The sequence below is a fragment of the Cebidichthys violaceus genome, unplaced genomic scaffold (assembly GCF_023349555.1).
Source record: "Cebidichthys violaceus isolate CVI_PGR_0920_01 unplaced genomic scaffold, fCebVio1.0.p SCAF_8, whole genome shotgun sequence".
Lineage (NCBI taxonomy): Eukaryota > Metazoa > Chordata > Actinopteri > Perciformes > Stichaeidae > Cebidichthys > Cebidichthys violaceus.
In genome coordinates, this window is record NW_027176964.1 from 6,919,402 (window position 1) to 6,944,021 (window position 24,620).

Below are 24,620 nucleotides of genomic sequence, written 5' to 3' on the forward strand. Positions count from 1 at the left end.
CTGAGTAGGCTAATGAATCTAAATAATTAAGTATGCTGCTTTGCTTTGGTTAAGGACTCTGGGTCCTCTGCCTCTTGGGAACCACATGTGCCACTGTGAGTTAGGATTCAGTATGCAATTTCCTTCCACACACACACACACCTCTGGGTAAGGGAACGGAGCCATCCAAGCAGGGGGCAACTTCATTACATGAGGTCTGAGGATCTCCTGTCCGCAGAGCAGACACCCCATCACTGAGCGACGCTGACCTGAGCCAGACACTTTTATTCGAAGGGCCAATTAAATCAAGGCTCAATGTACAGTAAGAGAAAAAAAAACTCTCTCTCTCTCTCTCTCTCTCTCTCTCTCTCTCTCTCTCTCTCTCTCGGAAGTGTACATTTATTTAGCGCTATGACACTTTTTGTGGGGGCTCTCAGCAACAGAATATATTGATTATATGAGTCTTTTTTTTACTCTTTCTCTTTGTACTCAAACTCTAATAAAGCTGGCTCGGCATTACAAGAGGCTCCTGTGTGAGAAGCTCTGAAAGGATCAGTCGTCAGGCTGCCAAAGAGGACAGCGGCCCTTTGATCTAGGCAGCGTTCTGTACATGTGTGTGTGTGTGGTGTTTGTGTGTCTAGCAGGGCAAAGTGAGTTCTCTCATCTGGCCTCTGTGGAGTCCATACGCAATCAAAACAATGACCTGGACCTTTTCAAAGTCAAACCGGCCTCTGCATTGTCTAAAGGATCTGGCACAACGCACCACGGCAACTCTTCCACTTAACGGCCTCTTCCCATCGTTCTCCCGCCTCCCCAATCACGCTGAGTGCAGAGTACCTCTTCTCTCAGTCTTATTTAATACGGTACAGTTTACTGGCTGCTCATGCACTTAATATCAAAGGTTATATATATATATATATATATATATATATATATATATATATATATATATATATATATATATATATATATATATATATATATATATCATAACAAATGCAAAGAACTTCAATTGAGCAACTGATAAAATACATAATAATGAATTAAATACTGGACTTCCTGTATCAAAGGCCACTTTGCACGCACACGGGCGCGCAGACAAAAAAGCCTTCAGTGAGACTGAGGACTACAGTTGTGGCAGCTGCGCCTGAGAGTCAGCCGGCAAGTCAGCTGAGACCGGCCCTATCTGAACCATTCAAAGTCAGCGCAACATGTGTCGGCGCGGTATCCCCTCGTACACCCCCCCCCCCCCCCCCCCCCCCCTCCCCCCCTCCACTTCCTCCTCAGCAGACGTGCCTGACATTCTAGACGAGCCAGCGTACATTCCTCGCATACCTCCATCGTGTAAAAGGAAAAGGGCAGAGGAGCAGCAGTGCTGTCACAGAGTCAGCTCTGCTTTCTCTCTACAGTGTGCGTGTGCACGTGCGTGTGTGAAAGTGCTCTTCGGTCCCTCTCTGTGCGACTGAATGCCAATTAGGCCTTTTGTGTCAAGACTGTGGCTTGAGTGTTGCGTAGTGTTATTGGCTGTGGTGTGTGTGTGTGTGTGTGTGTGTGTGTGTGTGTGTGTGGGGGGGGGGGGGGGGTGGCTGGAGAGAGAGCTCAGGTGACCGCAGTTAAGCCGTCTCACATGGGATGTGGAGGCGTCGCCCTCGGAGGGGCATCGGGCGTACTTCTGACCGCCTCCAGCTGCTAGCGTTGCTACCGCCGGTTGAGCTCAGCTGACTGACCCCTAAATGCACATCCGTCCACATGAGCCCCAGCGTGCACTGCTCACACGCGGCCTGCCATTACACGCCATCTGAATGAAATCATCGCACCTCAAGCGAGGCAAAAGCGCTCGAGAGCACAATAGGTCATGAGGCGACACGTGACTGTGAGCGGGAGCGACCTCTGGTTCGACAGCCTCTCGGGAGAGGAAGCCGAAGAGCGTCAGTGCCTCTTTCCCCATACTTCAGAACCAGCAAAACGGTTTCTCCTCAACTGTCCTCCCCAAACACTCAGTTTCACCAACTCCTCCTCCTCCCTCCCTATTTCACTTCCCTCGGCGGCGACAGCAACGGCAGCAGCGGTGAAGAAAGGGGCTTCCTGAGCTTTGGAGGAGCACGTTAACCCAACTTGGCAGGCAGTTTAGTTTAGTGTGACAGTAGGCGCGCTGGATGCCAACGGGACAGGCCCTGTGCCGCATCTCAATGACCAGAATTCACTTGGTACACAGAAGAGGGTTTATGGTGCTCCCAGCCATACCGCTTCCCACCCCTGCTCTCCATCCAACCACAAAGGCATTCAGCCCTTTCATCGCGATGATAATGAGGCAAAAGCCGGAAAGGGCCCCATGTCTGAGCATCGTAAGTTGCGGCAATGGCTTTGTGGCGGATGTCATGCGTGTCCATGGGAGCACAGTGTGCTGGTCTGACAAGGACAGTACAGGACAGGAGAAACTATCTGGAAAAAAAATAAAAATAAAACACAACCAGTCCTGAAAATGTAAAAAGGAAGTCAAGGTCGATCTGGCAAAGCAGCAGCCTTCGGACCGTGACCTAACACTGACCCATTCACTGCACCACACAACCTGGACGTGGTAGATCATCACTGGGAGCCACACTTATGGCGAACACACTTTTGATCAGCAAAAGACCTCGTGCTGCACTTGCCTGGCCTGACAGCCATCAGGTGTGACAACAACATGAGTCCTACTAGAGCACTGAGCTGGTTGGTCACCCTCCTGTGAAAATGACAGTGTCAGCAACAAACAAAAAAAAGAAAGAAAATAAACTGTTGCTTTGCTCTATTAGTGCAACGTCACAAAGCACACCTGCATGACTGCACCTGATTGGCTTTTTTGTGACACAGGTTGCCAACCTGTTACAAACGCACAGGATCTGCAGTCCAAAACCACGTGATGTGCAAAAAGAGAAGGGCCTCAACAAGCCCCCAGAGTGTAGCAAGAAACCTGATCGTGGGAGAATTTGAGAATTAGAATTTTAACATCTGAACACATCATTTCACTTACCTGCATAGAAGCGTAACAAGGAGCCAATTTCCGTGTTAAGCCCTTCCTCTTGAACTCTCCACGGGTCCTTAAATCCAAGCTTAAAGAGAAAGTCATTCTGGATCTGCAGAGGCCTCTCGTCGGGGCTAAGCCTCCTGACAGTCTCGCCATGCATCTGAACGTACAGCGTGGGGCTGGACTCGCGGGGGTCTCCGTCGTGACCTGCTGTCGACCCCGACTGTGCACCTCGGCCGCAGTCCGGGTCTTGGCCATCAGGTGTGTTACCTGTAGAACAGGCTGTCGACAGTGAGCCCGCGCTGCTGCTGGGTGGCAGGCTGCCCAGACTGTGTGGGCTGAGTCTGCTCTCCGGTCTCGTGTTGGTCGTCGCGTTGTTCAAACGGCCGACGTTGCACTGCTTGTAGTTGGCTGCGGTGACAGTGCCGACCCCGTTGGTGTGATGCTGCGAGATGGGGTCCATGCTCGTGCTGGACGCGGGACAGTCGAGGTCCAGCTCGTCCGAGGAGCTGCCGTACATGTCGTGGCCCTCCGTGGCGCTGTCAAACGAGGGGCTGAGGATGGACGCCTCGGTGCCCAGGACCATGTCGTCGCTGAGGGAGTCCCTGTGCTCGCTGAGCCGGGCCCCGGAGCTCAGGTCGTCAAACGCACTGCTCTCCACGTCCGAGCCAGAGTTTAATCCGTAGCTGTCCAGACAGTTCCTGTGCTCCGAGTCGTCGTCGTCGTTGGGGGTGTCCATGTTCGAGTTTGAGTTCAAATCAGACAGCGAGCAGGCTATGTTGTCTTGCGACTCCGATTCCGGGGTGAAAAGTTTCCCTTCGACGTCCTGTTGCGTTTGCCTCTCGTCTGCGTTCTCCATGAGCAGCAGCCTCAACCTGTCACTCGGATGGCCCCTTAATTCAGAGGATTCCAGGGGGGTCAGGTGGCTGCATTTCACACTCGAGTCTTCATTCACCTTGCTTGGGTTATCGTTGTATTCGTACTTCACATTGCAGTTGCCATTTTGGTCAGTCTTGGGGTTATCTTTACAAAAAATGCGCACGACAGAGCTCGACTTACCGCAGAGTTTACTTAGCCGGAGCGCCACCTCGCCGGCCGTGGTGTCCATAGTGCAAAGGACCGGCCTGGGATACGAAGGCGTCAGTCTCTCGTGGACGTGAACGGAGCCCCGGTGCAGGTCCGCTCTCACCCACTCACGATCTGCGGGCTGCAGCTGCATGTTCTGCCGGTGCTTCAGCAGAGTCTTTCTGTCCAGACTCCGAGTGTGCAAAGACGCAGAGGACAGGGCCGAGTTCATCTTGGCGCCGCAGGCGGCGGTGACAGCCGAGGCGGCGGCGGTGGTGGCTGCAGCTGCGGCGGAGAGGTTCCTCTTCAAGCGCCTCCGTCTCAACAGGAGGGAGCTGGAGTTGCTGGACGAGCCCCGGCCATTAGACGCCGCGGTTCGGTTTGACGCACTAGAAGAGGCGGACTGGGGGAGGCTGTTCCCGTTCTTCGCCTCTACGCGGGAGGGTGCCGAATGTCCACCGCCATCATCCGCCGGAGTCCCCCGGGCGACAGACAGTCCGCTGGGCTTCTTCATTAACTTGGTCGCGCCTCCATCCGACGCGCCGTCCTCAGCGACAGCCTGCACGCTTTCCATCTCTGCCAATGAAAAGTCCCCCGCTCGAAACAAATAACGGTGCGCACTTGGTTACACCTACAACGTCTACATTTAAAAGCCGTAAAAAGCGTGCCCACCGTGCTAAATGTCCGCCAACAGGGCGGTGTTGCTGACTTATTCCACTAGTAGTCATTCACTTCTTGGCTTCCTTTCCTTGTCGGAGTCTCCTCCGCTCCTCCGGAGGGGGGGAAAAAAACAAAAAAAAAACATTTCACCGATTAAATTCGCTGGGAAGAGGCTGGGCGCGCGGGGACGGATCAGGGCGGAGACGTGACTGCGCGTCCCATTTGGACCAAAATACAGTGCTGGAATATGAAATGAACGTCGGCCGACCTCCTACGCAAATGCTGGCTGATATATATTCATGAGGAGGACACAAGATGGGGTCGCTAACAACAACGCAGTGGATTGTGGGAAGTGTATTGTGCCGGGAAAGCGCCCTGCCGTCGCCGCCGGCAGGGGAGAAGTGATGTCACGAATACATTTCCCATGAAGCCTTTCGTCGGTTTCAGTCAAGTGAGGCGGGGAACAGATGGGAGGCGTAAACATAGCTCGTATAAAATGTTTGGTGTGCAGCCACTGAAGTACTTCCTCTTATCTGTTGAAGTCGCAGTACATATCTACGGGCTGGCTGTATGCTGCCAGTTAAAGAAAACGGCCGAATCATTGTCACTCACTGTAGTGAAGTTACCGCATAAACAGCCATTATCATTTGTCAACTGTTGAGTATGAGAGTAAACTTTGAACCGTCAATAATTAGGGTTGCGTTCAGTTTCACGCGGTGTGTTCACTTCCCTTTAATACAGTTCTGCCGCATGGAGATATGAAGCTTTGCTGTAGGTCTATTTATTTCAGACTAGTGGTGACGAGGCAAATAACTTCAGCACCATCTCGTCAGGACGCCATTTCACAAGGCCATACAGACCCAGGATCAGTGTTCATCCCCTCATTCTATTGTGTTTCTCGCCATCTAGTGGACCGAACCGCAAAGCTTGACCTAAACTCCTTTTTTTTTGTTTCCTGTTGAGGACGCAGCGACCCTGAGCAAGAGTGGTGTGTGTGTGTGTGTGTGTGTGTGTGTGTGTGTGTGTGTGTGTGTGTGTGTGTGTGTGTGTGTGTGTGTGTGTGTGTTTTTAGGCGCACTTTTTTCGAATTTTGTTCAAGCCAAAGGGGTTATGCTATTATTAGACGTGCAAAATCCCGATATAATTATTGCCAAATGCATATGAGGTTTTGCATATAATGCATGCCAATTTAAATTCCGGAGCATTTGCACGCGGACTTTTGTGAAAATTATGCAATTTCTGCAGACGTCTCACATGTATCTCCAGAGTCATAACCTTATGAGGAATCTTATTTACATATTTACCTAAAATTAGAAACAAACAGCCTACATCTTCTTTTCTGGCTAAATTCTAGGCTAATTATGGGATAGGTTCACAGCTGTTCAAGTCGGTCTTAAAACAATACTCCCATCCCCATGTGTGCATATGTTGCTTGCTGTAATCATTCCTCCAGTTAAAGATGGAAGATCCCTTACTAAGCACATTTGGGCTCCTGGTTATCGTTTTAAGACAGACTTGAAAAACTGAACCTGTCCTTTAAAAAACAGGGATGTCAAAGATCAATTTGAAGTTAGAGCAGGTACAGGCTACTTCCTGCTAAGATGGTTTCATTTAACCATTCATGTAATTTAAAATTTTAATGGCTGAGCAGATTTTTTATGTTTCATGTGTCAGATCTCCCTCAGTGGAAAATTGGACAGTATGTGTGCCACAAGCTGCATTCATAAGGAATTCCCTCACCTGAACACCCGTTATTATCCAAATACAAATTGAATATGAAGTACAGTGTAGTACAGAGTAAAATGGGCCTTACAGGAGAATATGAGCAAAATGGGGAATAAAGAAATTTGTGAAGCAAACCTGATTGCAAAAATAAGAAAAGTTTTGGGCAATATGCTTAGATGTATCAGATTGTTAGTGTCTCAAATACTGTACGAGTCCCTCTATGGCAAAACCTTGGGGTGATTTTTTTTTTCTTCCTCTAAAAAAAAATAACTCACAATGCATTCAGAAATGGGATTTAATTGGCATGATGTATCCTTTACATGGTATTCTGTATTTCAAAACTGACAAAAAAAAGGAACACCTTCAAATTGGTTCAGTTGCTCCATCAACATGTAAAAGGAAACAGATTATTGCTGAATTCATGTTCCTTGATTCCAGCAAAATGGAAAACCTCATGCTCAGCCCAGTGGCTCAGGTCCGTTTCCTTGAGCTGAAATGAGAACATATTGGCGTAATTCATTCCTATTTATGCTCTATTGTACTGAACCCATGGGTGGAAAATTTCAAAATATCGGCATGATGCTGGAATCATACAGAAGCTGGCTCGAACACAGAAATGACCTCTTATTTCAAAGTCTCTGAGATTAGATGACCCAATGAAATATTGATTTTACAAAAAGGAGCAACGTGAAAGGAGAATGACCGGCGTCCTGATCCCGAGGATAAACTGCTCCTAACTGTAACAAAACCCCTATTATTTCACATAAAAACCATAAAGTGCAAGACAATTTTCGATGTCACCAGGTTTTATCGGGTCATCCATCCATCACTGATTGAGACCTTGAAAATAAGGGAGAGTGCATTTTCCTTTGCGGACAGATGCATTATAGAAGGCGGCCAACAGCCTTTAAACCTCTACCACTTCGTCTGACAAACAAGAATTTCATATTGCAACTTTAAAAGTAATACAGTAAAAAATAATAAAAAATATTCTGTGTACATAAAGCTTATGAGCATTGGAAATACTGGTGTGGGATCATAGATCAGGTGACAAGACCGTTGAAGTGAAGAGACAAGATGGTCGCGGATCAGATATCCAACAATATTTTACACACGCGGGCCCCCGGCCTTAAAACAGTGACCGTTGTAAAGCCAAACTCTTTGACAGTGCAAAGAATTTTAGCAATAAAAATCTAAAAATCCTGATTCAACGAATACGCTTCTACCTGGACTCGCGTTTCAAAAAATTGAGATTGCATTGTCGTGTTCAATTGTAGATTTGAGATGTGTCAAATCGTGTCTGAATGTGTTGGTAAACCTGTGCAAGAGGCAGATGTTTTTGGTGGGTCAGTCAAGAGAAAACTGCAGAAAAAAGCCCTCCTGAATAAAGCCTTCCTAAAGTAAAGTAGAGAAGAAAAATAGAACCCTGAATTGTGACGAGGTGTATAAGCACGGTTAAAAAAATAAATAAATGGTTGCGGGTACACCTGTAGTTTAACCTTTTCCTCTACAAACGACGGATATTGCTTGGTCAAAAGCTTATAATAACATGAGTAAAAAAAGTAAAATGTATAATACAATGCACATTATGAGCAAATATCATTAAAACACACTGCTGCAAACAAAATGTAAGAGATAACAACGTGATGAGCCAGCTCTTGGTATTCCGTTTCTAATCCAAAGAGCTTGGACATGTAAAAACACGTAAATTAATCATTTAAGATCCAAGTGCTTCTATAAAAATAAAAACAGACAAAATAATATAAAACAGATCATTGTTGTGCACACTGGAACCAGAATATATCTGCCAGCTGCAACTCTTACAATAAACTCAGACGTTATGTGACATGAATGACACTTTGTCAAGCATGATTCTTCTTTAAATGCAACTTTCCTTCTTCAATATAAACAACATGTACATTTGGAGAGGGCGCGGGCATTTCCCACACTCTCAAATTCACAGTTAGCAATTAGATGTCAACATTGTCGGCACAGTGAGAATTGCACATATGAGGGGGGGGGGGGCAAAGTCGGGACTACGTAGTAATGACACAGAGGGGACTCTAGGGGGTGATATAGTATAGGAAAAGCAGAGGAAAGAAAAATATTGCACATGATTCTAATGGTGGACCCTTCCCTTCCCTCCTGCATGTCTTTCCAAGTCCCAGCAGGTGCAGTAAAGACGGATCTCCTTCTGATGTAGTGAGCTCAGAACAATCAAGCCTGCATCCTTCACACAGAGTTCTCCACGAGGACTAGAGTAGTCCAGGGGGGGTGGGGGGGGTGACAGCGTAATAAAGGAGAGGGGATTTAAAAACACGTCCACTGAGACGAGTCCATCGGCGTCGTCGATGAGCCGAGGTACGGTTGCCCTCGGCAGATGTCGGAAGTGTCAAATCGATTGCGAACATAAAGACCCTCCCCGCTGTCTGAGCGCCAGCCTGAGAGCTCAGCGGAGAGGCTGAAGAGGGGGGGGGGGGGGGATCGAGCTAATTCCATGGAGGGGCGGCGTGTGAATCGGCCGGAGTCATTTGTGTGCTACTACGGTGGATGGAGTGGTGGGTGTCTGCCTCTTGTAAGCATGGTACCGACTCAATCGTGTGGGTCTTGAAAAAGGCATTTCAGAAGACATGGCCTTATTGTAGAAACGGGCACCATTTTACTGTCCAGCACTTAAGGTTCTCAGTGGAGGAGAGTGCCGGTCCGGCACTGCTCGAGACAGTGGTGGTCTACTATGGTCTGTGAAACCTAAGAGACGAGCAAAAAAAAGTGTTGTTTCAAAACATTTCAACACATTTCATCAGCTCATCCAGAGCTCACTGCTCTGTGCAGCAGCCACTACCTTCAGCATGCCAACAGCCCAGCTGTATATAAACCAAAAACCAGAAGGGGGCATGCACGGGCCCCTGTAAAATGAATGGATTCTGCTCATTACCTGGTTAAATGGCGACTCGACTCGTGCACTTCCATCTCGTGGCTCTTGAAATCGTTGAGTTCCTTCCGTATAGCTGCCTGCAGAGGACAAACGAGGAGGGAAATTTTGAGAAGAGCCGCAGAGGCTTAGTACAGAAACTGCAGCCTTTAAGCCCCGACTCTGCCTCCTTTTAGCATGCTTCATGCATCATTTACGCTCATCTCAAGGCCACGAATTGAAAATATTCTGCTGAATTCTCTTCTCACATCACAAGAGCCCTCAGATTTCCTCCCCCTCAAGACATCAGAGAGCATAAACAGTACTATATAATCTGTTGCTGTTCTACCTGGGTAGTCAGCTTGTGCTTTTTAAACTATTTACATAGACTAAAAACACACAGAAAAAAAACATTGAAATAGCATTTTTACTTTCGACCAATACAGGTTTATTTTTAAACCGAAAAGAGCAGAACAGTGTATTTAGGTGTTACAGGCTGTCAGTGCTTGGAAAACTCAAATATAATCTGAGGTATGACATCTTTTTTTCCAGGTGGTTTTTGAGCACAAACCAAAGCCGTTTCCACTCATGTAGTTACACACCTTCACATTTGGGACAACACCCAGTGAATCATGGTGTCTAAGTAGCACCACTGGAGCAGTGCAGGGATGAGTGCCTTGCCCAAGGGGCAGGATGATTGCGCAGAGATTGAAAATGAGACAGAAATGTGTGACAGCAACCCAGGCAGGTGATGTCGCCGATTTTGATAATCGGCATGACTCAGAAAATGGCCTCAATTCTCAGAGAGGATGCTTCTGCAACAGGAGAACAAACATTCAAATCTGTCCTAGATGGAGAAGAAAAAATAAATAAAATAATAATTATTTATTTTTATATATATATATATATATATATATATATATATATATATATATATATATATATATGTATATATATATATATATATATATATATATATATATATATATATATATATATATATATATATATATATATATATGTATATATATATATTTATCAGCAGAGCCTGGCTGTGGCTGAGGGGTCCTGAGGCAGTGCTTGTACGATCGCTCTCTTATGTAAAGGGAGTTGTTGCATAATCAAAAAGAACGCTGAATCCCCATGATGTTCACATGAGCGCTCCTCAGGTGTGACCTGCCGTATTCAGAACTGCGCATCATCAGAAAGCAAGAGGAGGCAGCATCGCTGCTCAAAAAAAATAAAATAAAAATCAAGACCTCATTAAAAGTCAGACGCATGGCCCGCTGGGCAGTAAGCAGCAGGACCGCTGCAGAGTGTTCACTCACAACAGGGGAACCAAACAGCTGAACTGGAACTTGCCGTAACAAGAGAGGAAGGAGCACAACACGTCCCACTATCTCTCTGCCTCAGGGGCTGCGTCGTATGATCATTAGAAGATGATTTCATTGTAAGTGATACTGGTACCTTGTCAGCTGCTGTGAGCCGGGTCCAGGGTTTATCTGCCCGCCTGTCGTAGTCCTGGGCGTCTGACACCTCCACGTAGTCACTGAATCGGATGAGAATCTTGGCCATTCTCAGCTCCTCTACAGTGGGCCTCTGGCTCAGCTGTAAAGAAAGCAAGAAAGAAGAGAGTTGGAGAAGAAAATGTTATGTTGATGAAAAATATCTGTAAAAGGGTTATCTAAAAAAATCTGTTGTATTGGCCTGCACATTTCATTTAAAACATTTTGTTCAATACAGCTCCATACACCCGTCGCAGAATGTCACTACGCTGTACACAACAAGGCGTGTGATGCGCTAAATAAAATCCTCCAACAGCTGCAAGATTTCTGTTTTGAGCAGCATGTCCGCAGGTGAGCAGGAAGTGCTAGAATGTAATTGAAAGTGACGGGAACACGCTCAACGCCTTGCTATGGGGGTCCAAGGATTTGGCAGCCAACATGCTGAAGGGGGCAAGGGGCGACAAGGACGCCGGCGTCCCCTGGGGGAGACCTGAGAACTACAACGCCAGGCCTTTACCGGACCAGATCCCTGAGTCACTGTCACAGTGTTTGCTTATCCTGCCAACTTCTCCCCCCCCCTCCGTTATGCCTAAAGATCACGTGTGGGTTTGCACTTTTTGGAGCTATTTTGGACTCACCTTTCGTGTTAGCCTTCGTTTTATCTCCCTCTTCTCCTCCATCTCCTCTTGCTCATTGCGCGCTGCAGAGAAATGAGAGGACAAGCGTTATGCTGCGAGCATGCACAAAATGTTTAGAGGACACTGAAAGGGGGAACAAACACGTTATCTGCGTTATGTGGCTCATTAGATTCACACTAAACTGGAAGTTTCTTACGGCCTCAAACAGTTTCCATCATTTTGCTGTTTGATGCTATTAGGGATGGTATCAGGGGAGAATGATTGCTTTGTTCCTTTCAAGTTGTCCCGGGGCTTTTTCTGGTCCATGTTCCTGATCAAGTGATTAACCCATTAAGCATAAACATTTTTCTTTTACTACGACTGAATTCTGATCACGTAAAGCTCTTACTTTCCCTGAAACTCATCCATGTGTTGTACTATACATATATTCACAGAGACACCAAAAAAAATAAAAAAATCCAGCTCAGAGCAGCAAGTTAAAAGGAGAGACGAGAGTAAACAAGAGGCATTCTGGGACACAAGCTCCTGTTTGCAAAAGCTTTGGCAGGCGAACTGCATTTTGTGCTCGTGCTGAACACATACTGTATCTGTAGTGCTGCTCGCAGTTCTGGATTCCACCTTGGAAAAATTAAGCTTAACCTTGGTACTGTATGCACCCGAGTGATGGGGAGGACGTGACTTGTCACACGTGGATTCTTAGGATTTGTATTTTTCCGGCGAGGAGAGCAAGGAGCTGCTGGTAAACCGGTCTTTGATGTGAGAGAAGCAAAGTCCCAGGCGACAGAGCTGCTCCTCTCTGATACTGCATGCGTGTGTTTGAGCGAAGCAGCCCGTCTCCCTGGACATGACTCCCTAGGGAGCCCTGCTGCCTGTGTGCCTCAGATGAAAAGTACGAACCACGGAGGAGTAAAAGATGTGTGTCACTAGCTTTCACATAACTAGGCCTCTACAACCAGGCGGCAAATATGGACCCATGCTTCGCTGTTTAATGAAGGGTCACGTAGCTGGAGAGGGTCATTTTTGGAGGTTTTGTCTTTTTTGTTTTGTTATTTTTGAACTCAGCTTAGAGATAATGTTAAGTATAATGAAGACACTCACGTTTGAGGATGTTCCTCTGCTCCAGCTCCTCTGCCGTCGGCCTCTGACTCAAGCGCCTGTTAAGAAACATACAGCCATTGTCAGCACATGATCCCTGGCAACAGGTCAGCAAGGTAAAACTATCGATATCGGGGGGGGAGCTCAAGTTCCTGATGCAAATCAACCTACTATACATGTGATATCACGTAAACATCAACTGTCATTCAATAGAAAATCTGACATTTCACTGGTTCTTCTTCTGTGGTATAAATAGGTCAAAAGCTGCTTGTTTTTTCCTCCCAGTATTCACTTCCCTGCTTTGACAGCAGCTCCCAGTAAAGTTACCTTATTCACATTTTGCCTCACAGTGGGAGTGCTATTATGACTCACAACCCTGGGCTTTAAAGCAAAATGCAAACTGAATTAAATAAACATTAACTAAAATGTGTGCTTACTTCCTGCACAACTTACTTATGAGTAAGAGAGTCCAATTTTGTTTTCTCATCACCGATATATTAGCATTTTCTTTTTTAAGCTCTTGCTTCATGATGGCACATTCCAAAAATTCAGTCAGCAGCGATCCCCAATTCCTCTTTTCTAATGGAATGACATGTGCATGATAATACACTGGTGCAATGCAGGGAATAAGGCCAGTATAAGCCAGGTCTTCCTGAAGACTCAGCTCTCATCTGATGCTGAATAAGGCACTATGACGCAGCCACGCACACACTGAAAGGTGCTCAAGGCGGCTAAAAGTAAACCTACCGCACAGACGAAGACACATGGAACATGACAGTCAGACAGTGTTCCCATCACATTATCTTATTTACGGCAAGATCTTGACGCAATGCATTTTTTAATAGATTATCTCCAATTTCTGGCTGAAACGGCTCTGATTTAAAAAAGGCAATCTCTGAAAGGTCACTTTAAGTGCTTTCAACTGGGGACTCTTATTATAGCGCCGTGTCAGGACCCTGTGAGAGTGGACCCGACAGTAGGCGCCGGATCAATGACTGCCTCCATCCCGTTCAGATCTGGCAGCCATCTGCCCCTCTATGCTACTGTAGGCAGGGCCGGGGTCTGCGCTCGGACCGGCTTGTCTCATCTCGTCTTGTGTCATTTCTTCCGTTATTTGTTCGGTAAAATCCAAAAGCGCTGAATCCCAGGCTGGAGCTCTCCGCCTCTCTGGTGCGGTCTGAGCATCACAAAACGCAGCTACCGCAGATAAACATGCACGAACGGGTTAACAAGCATCCATATGGACGGCCATTTCCAAACGATTTCCGTCACAACCAGGTTTATTGAGGGCAGCCTGTCTATGGAGAGTAGAGACGTGAGTATAATGAGATTATATATTGAGTTGCACAAGGTTTTATGAAGTGAAAGAACGATTTGTTTGAAGCTGCACCAATCAATATTTTTATATTAACAATGGGTAAAACTGTGTGACTGTTTGTAATGTGGGAGCTGTTACTCGTAATGACTTATCAAACTCTGCTGTTCCCCACAGGTTGTGAAAGGACTAGTTACATTTTTTTTTAGGGATAACGCCGATTTGCTTCATCGGAGTCTCTCTTTCCAGGAAATCAATACGCCTGGTGATGAAATATACCCCCCCCCCAAAAAAAAAAACAACTTTTGTCATTTGTTCACTTGCAACAAAACAAAACATGTTAGTTTGTGAGCTTTACATGTGCTGGTAGGTGGATGTTTTTACTAGCTTTCTCCCCCTCTTATGCTAAGCTAAGCGATCCATCTCCTGACTGTAGCTTCACATTTACCTGACAGATCAGGGTCGACCTTATCATCCAACTCTGAGCTAGAAAGCAAATCGGCCCATTTCCCAAAATGTCAAATGATTCCTTTAAGAGACCTAAACTACATAAAAAAACATATCAAAGCAAGCAAGAATCACAGACATTTAGTTATAGACACACAGCAGTGCACTCACTCAAGGATAAAAGCTGAAACGCTTCCTCTTGAGGTATTAAAAGTCTCCAGGGTTTTGTGCGCTGAGGTCAGTGCGTCCTCATAAGCAATTCTGATTGGCCCGGCACAAGCGACACGGCCCGTGCAAAGGACACTGTGACGGAGCCTTTTGGTAACATGACAACTAAGCAGGCCGGCCTTCTGGGAACGCGCACTGTGTTCCAATCACAGTGGGGAATAGTGAGGTCTGTGCCAACGGCTCTAGATGATACTCCATCCCTCCCTTGTAACCATATTTCCACATCTCGCATCTTGTTATGCTATCCGGCTTTCTTTTTTACCCTTAGACGTGGCGGCCTTTCCCCCTTCAACACATCATCGTCATTCAGACAGTTAAGACATGTTCAAATCAAATGAGGCGTGTGATGTGCTGGACACACACACACACACACACACACACACACACACACACACACACACACACACACACACACACACACACACACACACACACACACACAATATAGATCACGTTTGTTTGATCTGTTAAATTACTAGAAGTCACATTTATGATCTCAACATATGTACAGAGATTTGTACGCACTGCACCACTGTAGAGAAAGAGTGTGTGTGTAAACTGCTGGTATGAAGTGGATTGCGTGGTGCTGCTGTGTGGAGGAGTCGGGTAGAGATAGTTTGGCACATGCATCACCGTGGTGATTCAGTCAGCGAGGGAGGAAGTCAGGCAGGAGGAAGAAAGAGGAGAGAGAGAGAAAGAGCTGGAGAGAAGAAGAGAAGAAAAAAAGAGAGAGGAGGGGGGGGCATGTGATGCATTGCTGAAATTAGGTCAGCTCCATTTTCAGAGCCTCATTTTAACGAGATAAAGCATTTATCCTTATCGGATGTTGAGATGGAGAAAAAAAATAAATGAAAGGATATAAAAGTGTTTCAATAGAAGAAGAGGAAAAGAAAAAAAGGCTCACATTTGCAACGGCTTTGGACTGATTCACAGTTCTATCAGCCGGGATAACGTCAGCCCAAAGTAAGACAAAATAGTCGCTTTGCTTGAGAAGGCTCAAGTGCCATTTTTCCAGAAATAATCACCAGATTTACTTAAAAATATTTGGCCCATAAATTGTGCACGTGTGTTTAAATGTATTCACGTTTAAAAAATGCATGCGTGCGTGTGTGTACTTGCCTTGTGAGTTTGGTGCCGATCTGCTGCCTGGACTCCAGTCGCTCCTCATCTGTCTGCATGGGCAGGATGTTTTTCTCCTCCAGCTCCCTTTTGGATGGACGGTTACTCAACTTGATGGCCAGAGAGTCTTTCCTCAGCACCTTCTGAGCCAGGGTACCTGAACCAAACACAACAGTCCCATGTGAGAGGAGCTGCAGGCCCCAAGCATAGATCTAGGGCCACGTTTAACAAAACCTTCTTTGGCTTTTTTTAGTCACTCATCCGTAACTCTCAATTGTTTTTTGTCTGATGCTGAACTTTAAGTAGTTCCAAACATGGAATACTGCTCTACCCGACTATGATCTAAAACTTATAGTGACTTTTATTTGATGTTTTGCATATTACATGGAATGTTTGTCTATACATAGATTTGGAAAGTGTCCTGTAGCTTTAAGGGCTAACTCATACTTCCACCTTAAAGTCAAACATGTGGCACATTGAACGGTTCCATCGCACATGGCCGATCACAACCTTTAAAAAAAACCCAAACATGCTCCCGTGTGAAAATAAGCGGACGGTGTCACAAACAGCTTTGCACGGGTCAGCAGTTTCGCCGAGAGGCGGTGAGTGTTTTGCACCAAAGTTTGGCCCTGCTTTGAAGATTAAACTGCATCTGAGATCCAGGAGCAGTCAGGTGCTGATCCGGATTAGTCGCACAGGGTAAACATGAGACATCCATACCAACAAAACAGACAAAGACAGGTTTGTTGCCTCTGTTTTTGTAGGGGGCGTTTTGTTTTTTGTCACTTTCCACAACCAGCCTTTCACCTTTACCTCTTCCTTTGTGCATTTTAAACAAAGACTCCTCAAACCACTCACTTGTGAATATGGAGTCGTCATCTTCGTCTTCGTCGTCGTCCTCGTCGTCCACGTCGTCGTCCTCGTCCTTGTACATGCTGGGCAGATCCTCGTAGTCGCACTCGTTGGGCATGTTCTCCTTGTCGTCCTCGTAGTCGATGATCACGGACGGCACTTCTCTCCTGTCCAGGGGAAGACACTGACCAACGCCGTGCAACGCCGAGCTGGTGGAGACAAAGGGACGAAAATAAAAACAAATCTTTTTAACAGTCAGGAAAATAGTGTTTATGACATGTATTATAACTGAAACCATAACCCCCATGAACCTTCTGAATCCAGAAAAGAAAGCGATTTAAAACAACAAAGTGGCTTCTGGTACAATGATAGCTTAGTGGGTTTTTAATCCAAGTACAGAGGGAGAGCAGATACAGAACTCCAGCTGAATGAGACTGGAGTACAAAGAGCCTGAATGCAGACCAAGTCTGATCCTGTGCAGTCCTACGCAATGCCATGCAATCCTCTGCACTGAACAAGAGGAAGAGAGCAACTGAACTTGTATAATTTAAAAAAATAAAAAATAAAAAAAAAAGGGTGACAGAAATAAACTCTCAGGAGGAGCAATCGTTCACATGCAAGTGCCAACTGCTCGCCTATTTGATTTATCGATTAATCGCAGTCTAGTCGGAGTGCTAGTGTTACGCAACCCTTTTTGGAGCTTTTGGTTCAATTGTGAGCAATGTCGCGGCCATTACTTCCTTATCCCCTGCCCAAATAGCTTTGGTGATGAAGAGATCCTAAGGTTACATAACATCCAATCCGCTACCCTGAAGAAGAAACGCTGCTCTTGTAAAGAGCAGCTGGTCATGTTATGTCAGGCCAACTGCTGGAGGGACGCTTCCTCCATGAGCCTGCGCCCACACATACACACATTTACTTCAAAAGTGGGCCATGCTGCCCTGTGAGGCAGCAGGCCGATTTAGACCCGTACACAGGCGCTACATGGCAGGACGCAACCTCAATAACACCGGGATGGATTTGAGAGTAGCAGATGAAAACACAACCTGGTAAACAGGACGTTCTATGCTAATTATAAGGCTTTTTATCCTCCCCAGTAATTAGTCTGAAGAAGAGGGGAAGTTAGTAAATGCTGTACTAATCACAGCACTCATCAGTCTATTGCGACTGAACTCCTTCCTTTCCTCACCCACCTCATCAACACATCTCTTGTTTCAGGATGCTTTCCCACGGCCTTCAAGACTGCCAGAGTCACCCCTCTTCTGAAGAAACCATCACTTGACCCCTCTGATGTCAAAAACTTCAGACCGGTTTCTCTTCTACCCTTTCTATCCAAAACACTTGAACGTGCTGTCTTTAACCAACTGTCTTCCTATCTCCACCAGAACAGCTTTTGGACCCCCACCAGTCCGGGTTCAAAGTGGGTCACTCGACAGAGACGGCCCTCCTTGCGGTGACAGAGTCGCTTCACGCCGCGAGAGCTAACTCTCTCTCCTCTGTCCTGATTCTCCTGGACCTGTCTGCGGCGTTTGACGCTGTGAACCATCAGATCCTCCTCTCCACCCTCGAGGGGATGGGCGTCTCAGGCTCTGCACTCTCCCTGTTTGCATCCTACCGGACGGGTCGATCCTACCAGGTGACCTGGAGGGGGGCCGTGTCGGAACCACGCATGCTGACTAAGGGGGTTCCGCAAGGTTCAGTCCTGGGCCCCCTTCTCTTCTCGCTCTACACAACATCTCTGGGTTCTGTTATTCGCTCGCATGACTTCTCCTACCATTGTTATGCCGATGACACCCAGCTGGTCTTGTCATTTCCCCCCGGTAACACCCAAGTGGAGACACGCATCGCTGCGTGCTTGGCTGACATCTCGAAGTGGATGACAGCACACCACCTCAAGCTCAACCTAGACAAAACCGAGCTACTGTTCCTCCCGGGGAAGGGTTGCCCGCACCGGGACCTGTCCATCACCATTGATGATACCGTGGTGACGCCAACTCTGACTGCGAGGAACCTGGGTGTGACCCTGGATGACCAACTGTCACTCAGCAAACATTTCATCCGTTACATGCTCCTGCAGATTCCTGCTATACAACATCAGGAGGATTCGTCCCTTCCTGACTGACGAGACGGCGCAGGTTCTCATCCAGGCTCTTGTCATCTCCCGCCTGGTCTACTGCAACTCTCTACTCGCCGGAGCCCCGGCGACGGCCATCAGACCTCTGGAGCTTGTCCAGAAAGCCACAGCTCGCCTGGTGTTCAATCGCCCCAAGTTCTCCCACACAACTTCCTTTCTCCGTTCTCTACACTGGCTACCTGTAAGAGCTCGCATCCAGTTTAAGACTCTGGTGCTAGCCTACAGGGCAGTGAAAGGAACAGCTCCTTCCTATCTCCAGGCCATGGTCAAGCCCTACACCCCCGCCCGACCACTTCGCTCTGCTGCCTCGGGGCGATTGGTTGCCCCGTCGCTCAGAGGTCCTGGCGGCCGATCGACTCGGTCATGGCTGTTTTCTGTCCTGGCCCCACAGTGGTGGAATGAACTTCCCACTGATGTCAGGACAGCGGAGTCGCTGCCCATCTTTCGGCGCAGGCTGAAAACCCACCTCTTCAGGAAGTGCTACCCTGAGCCTTCCACTTAGCACTTATTGTATTCATACTAGCTTGTTGCACTTATTGTATTCGTATTACTTATAGCACTAACTGTTTTTCTTGTTTCTGCACTGTACTTTGGCTCCGAGTTATGCTCTGCTTCATGCTCTTAGATGCTTGTTTGGAAAAGGAAATGTACTTATGACTTCTGGTGACTAGTAGTTCTTTTGATTACCAATGTTGAATGCACTTATTGTAAGTCGCTTTGGATAAAAGCGTCTGCTAAATGACTGTAATGTAATGTAACAAGATATGCATTGACTACAGACTCTACACACAATAATTCTTCATAAAAAAGGAAACATGTCACCAGCATCCCTTTGATGCCAATCGGTATCAAGCGATAACCTCCAATTGGGGAAATATTTTAAATTACACACAAAGTTGTGTTAAAATCCAAACAAGATATCACGTGTGATGCACAGACAGATAGACAAATAGAGGCCGATCCATAATCCCCACCCCCCCTTCACTGGGAGGACAATCAGATTGAATGACCCGGGCGCTGATGGCCACTAACCTTTCAAACCTCTGCATAGAGAGCGCCAGGGCTTTATTGAGCTCCTCGATGATGCGGCTGGGTGCGTGCAAGCTGCCGTACTGGAGCTGGAGCGGGTGGCCGTGGCTCTGGTGGAGGCCGGAGAGTGCGGCGAGCTGGGAGGGTAGCAGGGTGCCGTGGTGGAGGGGCATGCCCTGGGGAGGGCCGCACTTCTGGGAGAGAGCGCAGAGGGGGTTGGGGGACGGAGACGGGGATCCGGAGGAGTCCGGTCCCCCTGTAGGCACACAAATCATCACTTTTTTGGGAGGCAGGGGCGGGGAGTGCTTTCCCCCGGGCATATAGGGCAACTTCATTGGCTGGCAAGAATCTAGAAAGAAAACAAAAAAGCTAAAATCAGGTGGAACAGAACAGAAAGGATTATTTATTTATACTGGGTTAAATCGCGGCCACACCATTTTGATGGCGCAGGCAGATAAACAGGAGCTCGTGGACACGGCTCAGACGTCAGCACAGAGCGGTGGGAATTAGGCCAGGGTAATGCCACTTCCCTCTGACTGACAGACGGAAAACGACAGAGAGAGCCCAGCTGACATCACCACGGGGGACTTTAATGAGACTACTATAATCCTGTGCACATGTGTGGCAACACAGGTAGTTGTTTAAAAGCGACAGCGGTCATGGCTCATTTGTCAAAAAGAAGAACTGCAGGAAGTAACAAGTTTGGCTACAACTATTTCTGTATATGGGTTTGGGAAAAAATAAAAATAAAAAGGGACACCGAGCATCAACTGACCTGTGCTATGGTTCGGGATCCTAGAGAAAGGCTTCGGAGGGAGAGCGGGAGGCTGTTTGTGGTACAGCGGCGGCTTGGTGGGGTTATCCTGAAGGTCTCCAGAGTAGGTGACAGATTTCTTGGTGGGCAGGACCATAGACGACTTAATAGAGGACTCCTTAGTGCACACTCTGCCGTCCATCGAGGATCCGAACTCAACGGTGGCTAAACATTAAAAAAAAAAAGAAAGAAGCGTCAGTCTGACAAGCATCGAAAAACGTGCTTTGATTGCACAAGAAAGACACTTCACGGGAAAGACTGTTCCAACAAAGTTTAAGATGAAGTGCTCAGTTTGGAGACAATGGGAAGTGGATTCAGAAAAGCTCAGGCTGTTTAACGACCCGAGAGCCCTTTATCAGCACAAAGCAGACCAGGGAACGCTGTCAGCCAAGCAGTTTGACAGAACTTTCGCTTTTTTAATTCTTTCACAGCGCGGAGCCGTTTGATGTTTTTTTTTTTAAGGCTGACAGTGCAATTCACAACGCTGCTCACATATTCTGACAAACAATGCATTCATGTTGGGAGATCTCCCCCATCCCCATTTTCATCTCAACAGCCTTTTGAAGAGAAAACCACAAGAATGCTTATAACCCCCCCCCCCTCCATGTTTTTGAAAGGAAGGTAAGTCTCATGACTTTTTAACATTCAGAAAGTCTTCCATGGGAGTTTTTGCTCATATTCATAGTCGTTGCTGTAACCAGCTGTCATACAAAAAGACCCTCAAAGGCCGTCTTTTTGAAGCATCCTCATGAGGAAAGATCTGACTGGATCTTTAAATTCAGCCACTGAGATGGCGGACTATGTACCATTTAACTCTAAACTAGACTAGTGATAGGGTTTGGCTGGCGTGTGCCACATTAAATCCAGGAAGTCTAAAAATGGCAAACAGTTAAAGCCGTTTTACAATCCAGCAGCCAATCAGATGGAAGGTTAGCACATTTTTGCTAACATGGAATTTCTTTTATTTCAATTATAGTTACATTTCTGCCCCTACGGATCTATTTCTATCTGGATCAGAGTCGATTTGAACTACAAAGTGAGTTGTGTGGTATATCTATACATCAGGGGAATGAATGTCAGTGCTGATGAAACAATGCAGCTTCAATAGATCTAGTGACGCTTTGCATGCATACAAATAACCACTGCTGATCTATCAAGCTGTGCACACAAGCTTTTTGGTTTTTTTTGATTATGGAAACTAGGTTGTCACTGGGCAGGGACACCTGGCCTAATTAATATGCACTGCATTCTAAGGAGTAGCACAGCTATTGTGCACAAACGGGGGGGGTACTTTAAGCTTGAAGGAGAACCAGCTAGCATTCTACAAATGACATTCCATTTACAACTGTACTTGATTTGGGCATGTTTGAAGGCATTTGTTTTACCCTTCTTATTGTTTTAGAACATTGTCCAAAAAGCTCAATTTGTAAAACAATAAAATATGGAAATCCCTCATTTGCTCTGTTCACATCTTGGTAAGAGGCAACAGACTTTTCTGGGCTTCACCAACTTTATTTTTGATGTCCCAAGGCCTGCAGCTCTCTGCTGTCAAGACTCAAATACACTCTCTAGCTTTGAATACGGGGTGTGTAGGGCACATCAAATCAAGATCAAAGAGTGTATAAAATCCCACAAAATTTCTATAATGAAAGATTATATCACCAGATGCCCGTGCCAAATCTTGAAGAGCGCACTTCAGACACTCCTGATTAACGAGGACATGAACAACGCACCACTTCTACTGTTACTGCAGTTTCTACTTAAAACCGAGACAGTTTCCAGCTCTGGTGGAATCAGACTGTAACCGGAGGACATGCAGCTCACCTTTTTCAAAGATCTCTTTCAGCACTCCTCTCTTGATCAACTCATCTCTGCTCTGTCGCATTGACATCTTCCTTTCCAGAGCTGAGGGGGCAAAGGAGAATAATGTTAAAGTAATTTTCACATCGGCCAAACCTTTGAATAACAAAAACAAAGATCTCCAGATCCCTAAGCAAAATAGTTTGCGATCAAGAGCCATGGCTTTAGTAGATTTGTACTCATGATACTGGCAATACCTGGAAGTCTACGAGGGATTTTCAAGATAGCAGTGCATGGCCATTAAAATCACCCTCTCTTTTAAAAGACTTTTTTCTTTCTTTTAGATAAAAAAAATATGATAGGGCAGGCATTATTCTATATTCTTATTATTGTCAACAAGTCCCATGAATAGACCAAAAATAACCATCCATTAGCCTTCCCTATTCTGTCTGTTGCACTCAGCCCCAAACCCCATTTGTTCCAACCGAAGACGTAACCCTTTTAAAAACAGACATGGTCTTATTATTAAAAATGGCCTGAAACCCTCTTAAAACAGCTGGGCACTGTAGTTTTAAGAAAAGATTACTCAAACAGGAGTAAGCGGCGAATTTACCGGGGGACTATTTTCAACTGCGGATTAGTACACATTTAGTGGGATACCGAGTATTAATAACAGCAGGGGCGGCGCACGTGGAACTGACACAAAATAAAACTACAGAGCACATGATCATTGTAACAAAGGGACACGTCACCCAGTGCAACAATGTGGCTCGTTGAGTTTTGAATAGCTTTTGAATGACAATGGAGGTAAATGCTAAAAATAAGATATATCATTTGCCTGCACAGTAGGCAAATGATATATCTTATTGATATATGAATTGATCCTACAAGTAGTACTTGTAGGATCAATTCATTGTTGGGTTTTGTCTTTTAATGGGATCAGATGATAAGAAAAATGGAGGTTATCAACAAACTTATCCTATAAGTAAATGCTTTTCTATTTTACTGATTTACTTGAACACGACTGTAGCGCCAGTATATTATTGGTCTTGCTGTACGTGCGGGTCTAATGGTATATCTTTTGATCGTTTATCACAGAAAAGAATTCCAAGCAACTTCAGTTGAGAGAACAGCAGTATTAGTTAGTAACATCCTGGATTTCGTTGTAAAGATAATCTGTGAAACTTCTCTTCTGATCACCTAAAGCTGAAAATAAACGGGACCTTGATTAACAAAAGAGATAAAGAGGTGGAGAAGCTATTCCAACAACACCTCCCATTGTAATGCATTATGCACAAGATAACACGTCCCATAGCTGCTGCTTCTATTCTTAGGCTTCAAAAATCGAGGCACTTAACATCTTGTAGCAGTAGGCGGAACAAAAGCAGCAAAAAAAAAAAATCATGTTGGTAATTTCAAAATTCTACCCCTGCATAGAAACAAATTAGGAATGTGAAATGAGGATCAGCAACAGCACTTGATCACACTGCGCAGGAATCTCCCTGCAGGCCTCTGTAGCTGGTGATCACAGGTCGGGCCATGTGTGCTTTACAGAGGACCCAGGAGTCTCGTCCCGGCTCTATTAGAGGGCGGTATGTTCAATGCCAACACATCCTCACCGTGGATTCATGAAAACACCGACAGCTGGACCTCTCTTCTCCATGCCCTTAGTCACAGCACAGTGGATTTAAAACCAACTACTGAGAGTCCAAAATAATAAAAAAAAGAAATACACAAATGAGAGTCATGCAAATGTCAGACGGGCAAATGTGGATCCTCTGTGCTTCAGTGTTCCAAACTACGCTGGCAAGAGCGAGTTATCATCAAACACTACACTCCATTATGAGTTCCTCCAGATGTTTAATATCACTCAATACTTCAAAAGTGTTCCAAGAGAAGCCTGTTTGAGATCAGCTCCAAGCCAGGAATTAGTTAAGCAGCAATAAAAAAAAAAAATAAAAAAAAGAAGCTTGGGGGGGGGGGGTGTAACCAAAATATTCCAAATATGTCCCAAAAATAAATTCTTCACTGGAGCCCTAGGAAGTGCTACTTTGAGTGTGAAAGGAAAAGGAAATTGCACCATTTGTACATGCTGATGCCGACAGATGCCCCCCCCCCCCCCCCACACACACACACACACACACACACACTTAAACAGTTGACCCAGAATCAACATGGAGGAATGCTTCTATCAAAGTGAATTTGGCCAGTCCCACAAAGCACCGCAGGCATCACACGTTTCACCTCTTTGCACCTGTGCATTCTCAAACTTCATTAAAATGTACAACGGCTCAGAGACC

At 46.1% G+C, this 24,620-nt stretch overlaps 2 protein-coding genes across 4 annotated transcripts in view; both read right to left on the bottom strand.

Annotated features, from left to right (window-relative positions):
- phlpp1 (PH domain and leucine rich repeat protein phosphatase 1) overlaps positions 1 to 4,977 on the bottom strand; it is a 43,915-nt gene extending 38,938 nt beyond the window's left edge. Inside the window, exon 1 of the mRNA XM_068702028.1 lies at positions 2,990 to 4,977. Within this exon, the coding sequence (XP_068558129.1) occupies positions 2,990 to 4,622 (1,633 nt within the window). The 5' untranslated portion in view covers positions 4,623 to 4,977. The remainder of the gene's footprint in view (positions 1 to 2,989) is intronic.
- Positions 4,978 to 6,710: 1,733 nt separating this feature from the next.
- Positions 6,711 to 24,620, bottom strand: part of LOC137892789 (phosphatase and actin regulator 1-like) — a 47,545-nt gene continuing 29,635 nt past the window's right edge. For 2 of the 3 annotated variants that reach the window (XM_068738169.1, XM_068738167.1), the window contains exons 3-12: positions 22,345 to 22,425; positions 20,482 to 20,685; positions 19,710 to 20,055; positions 16,550 to 16,752; positions 15,692 to 15,848; positions 12,586 to 12,641; positions 11,488 to 11,549; positions 10,812 to 10,952; positions 9,369 to 9,445; positions 6,711 to 9,181 (exon numbers count right to left, since the gene is read on the bottom strand). In XM_068738169.1, the coding sequence (XP_068594270.1) occupies positions 9,166 to 9,181; positions 9,369 to 9,445; positions 10,812 to 10,952; positions 11,488 to 11,549; positions 12,586 to 12,641; positions 15,692 to 15,848; positions 16,550 to 16,752; positions 19,710 to 20,055; positions 20,482 to 20,685; positions 22,345 to 22,425 (1,343 nt within the window). In that variant the 3' untranslated portion in view covers positions 6,711 to 9,165. The remainder of the gene's footprint in view (positions 9,182 to 9,368; positions 9,446 to 10,811; positions 10,953 to 11,487; positions 11,550 to 12,585; positions 12,642 to 15,691; positions 15,849 to 16,549; positions 16,753 to 19,709; positions 20,056 to 20,481; positions 20,686 to 22,344; positions 22,426 to 24,620) is intronic. The other variant, XM_068738168.1, reaches the window with a different exon arrangement.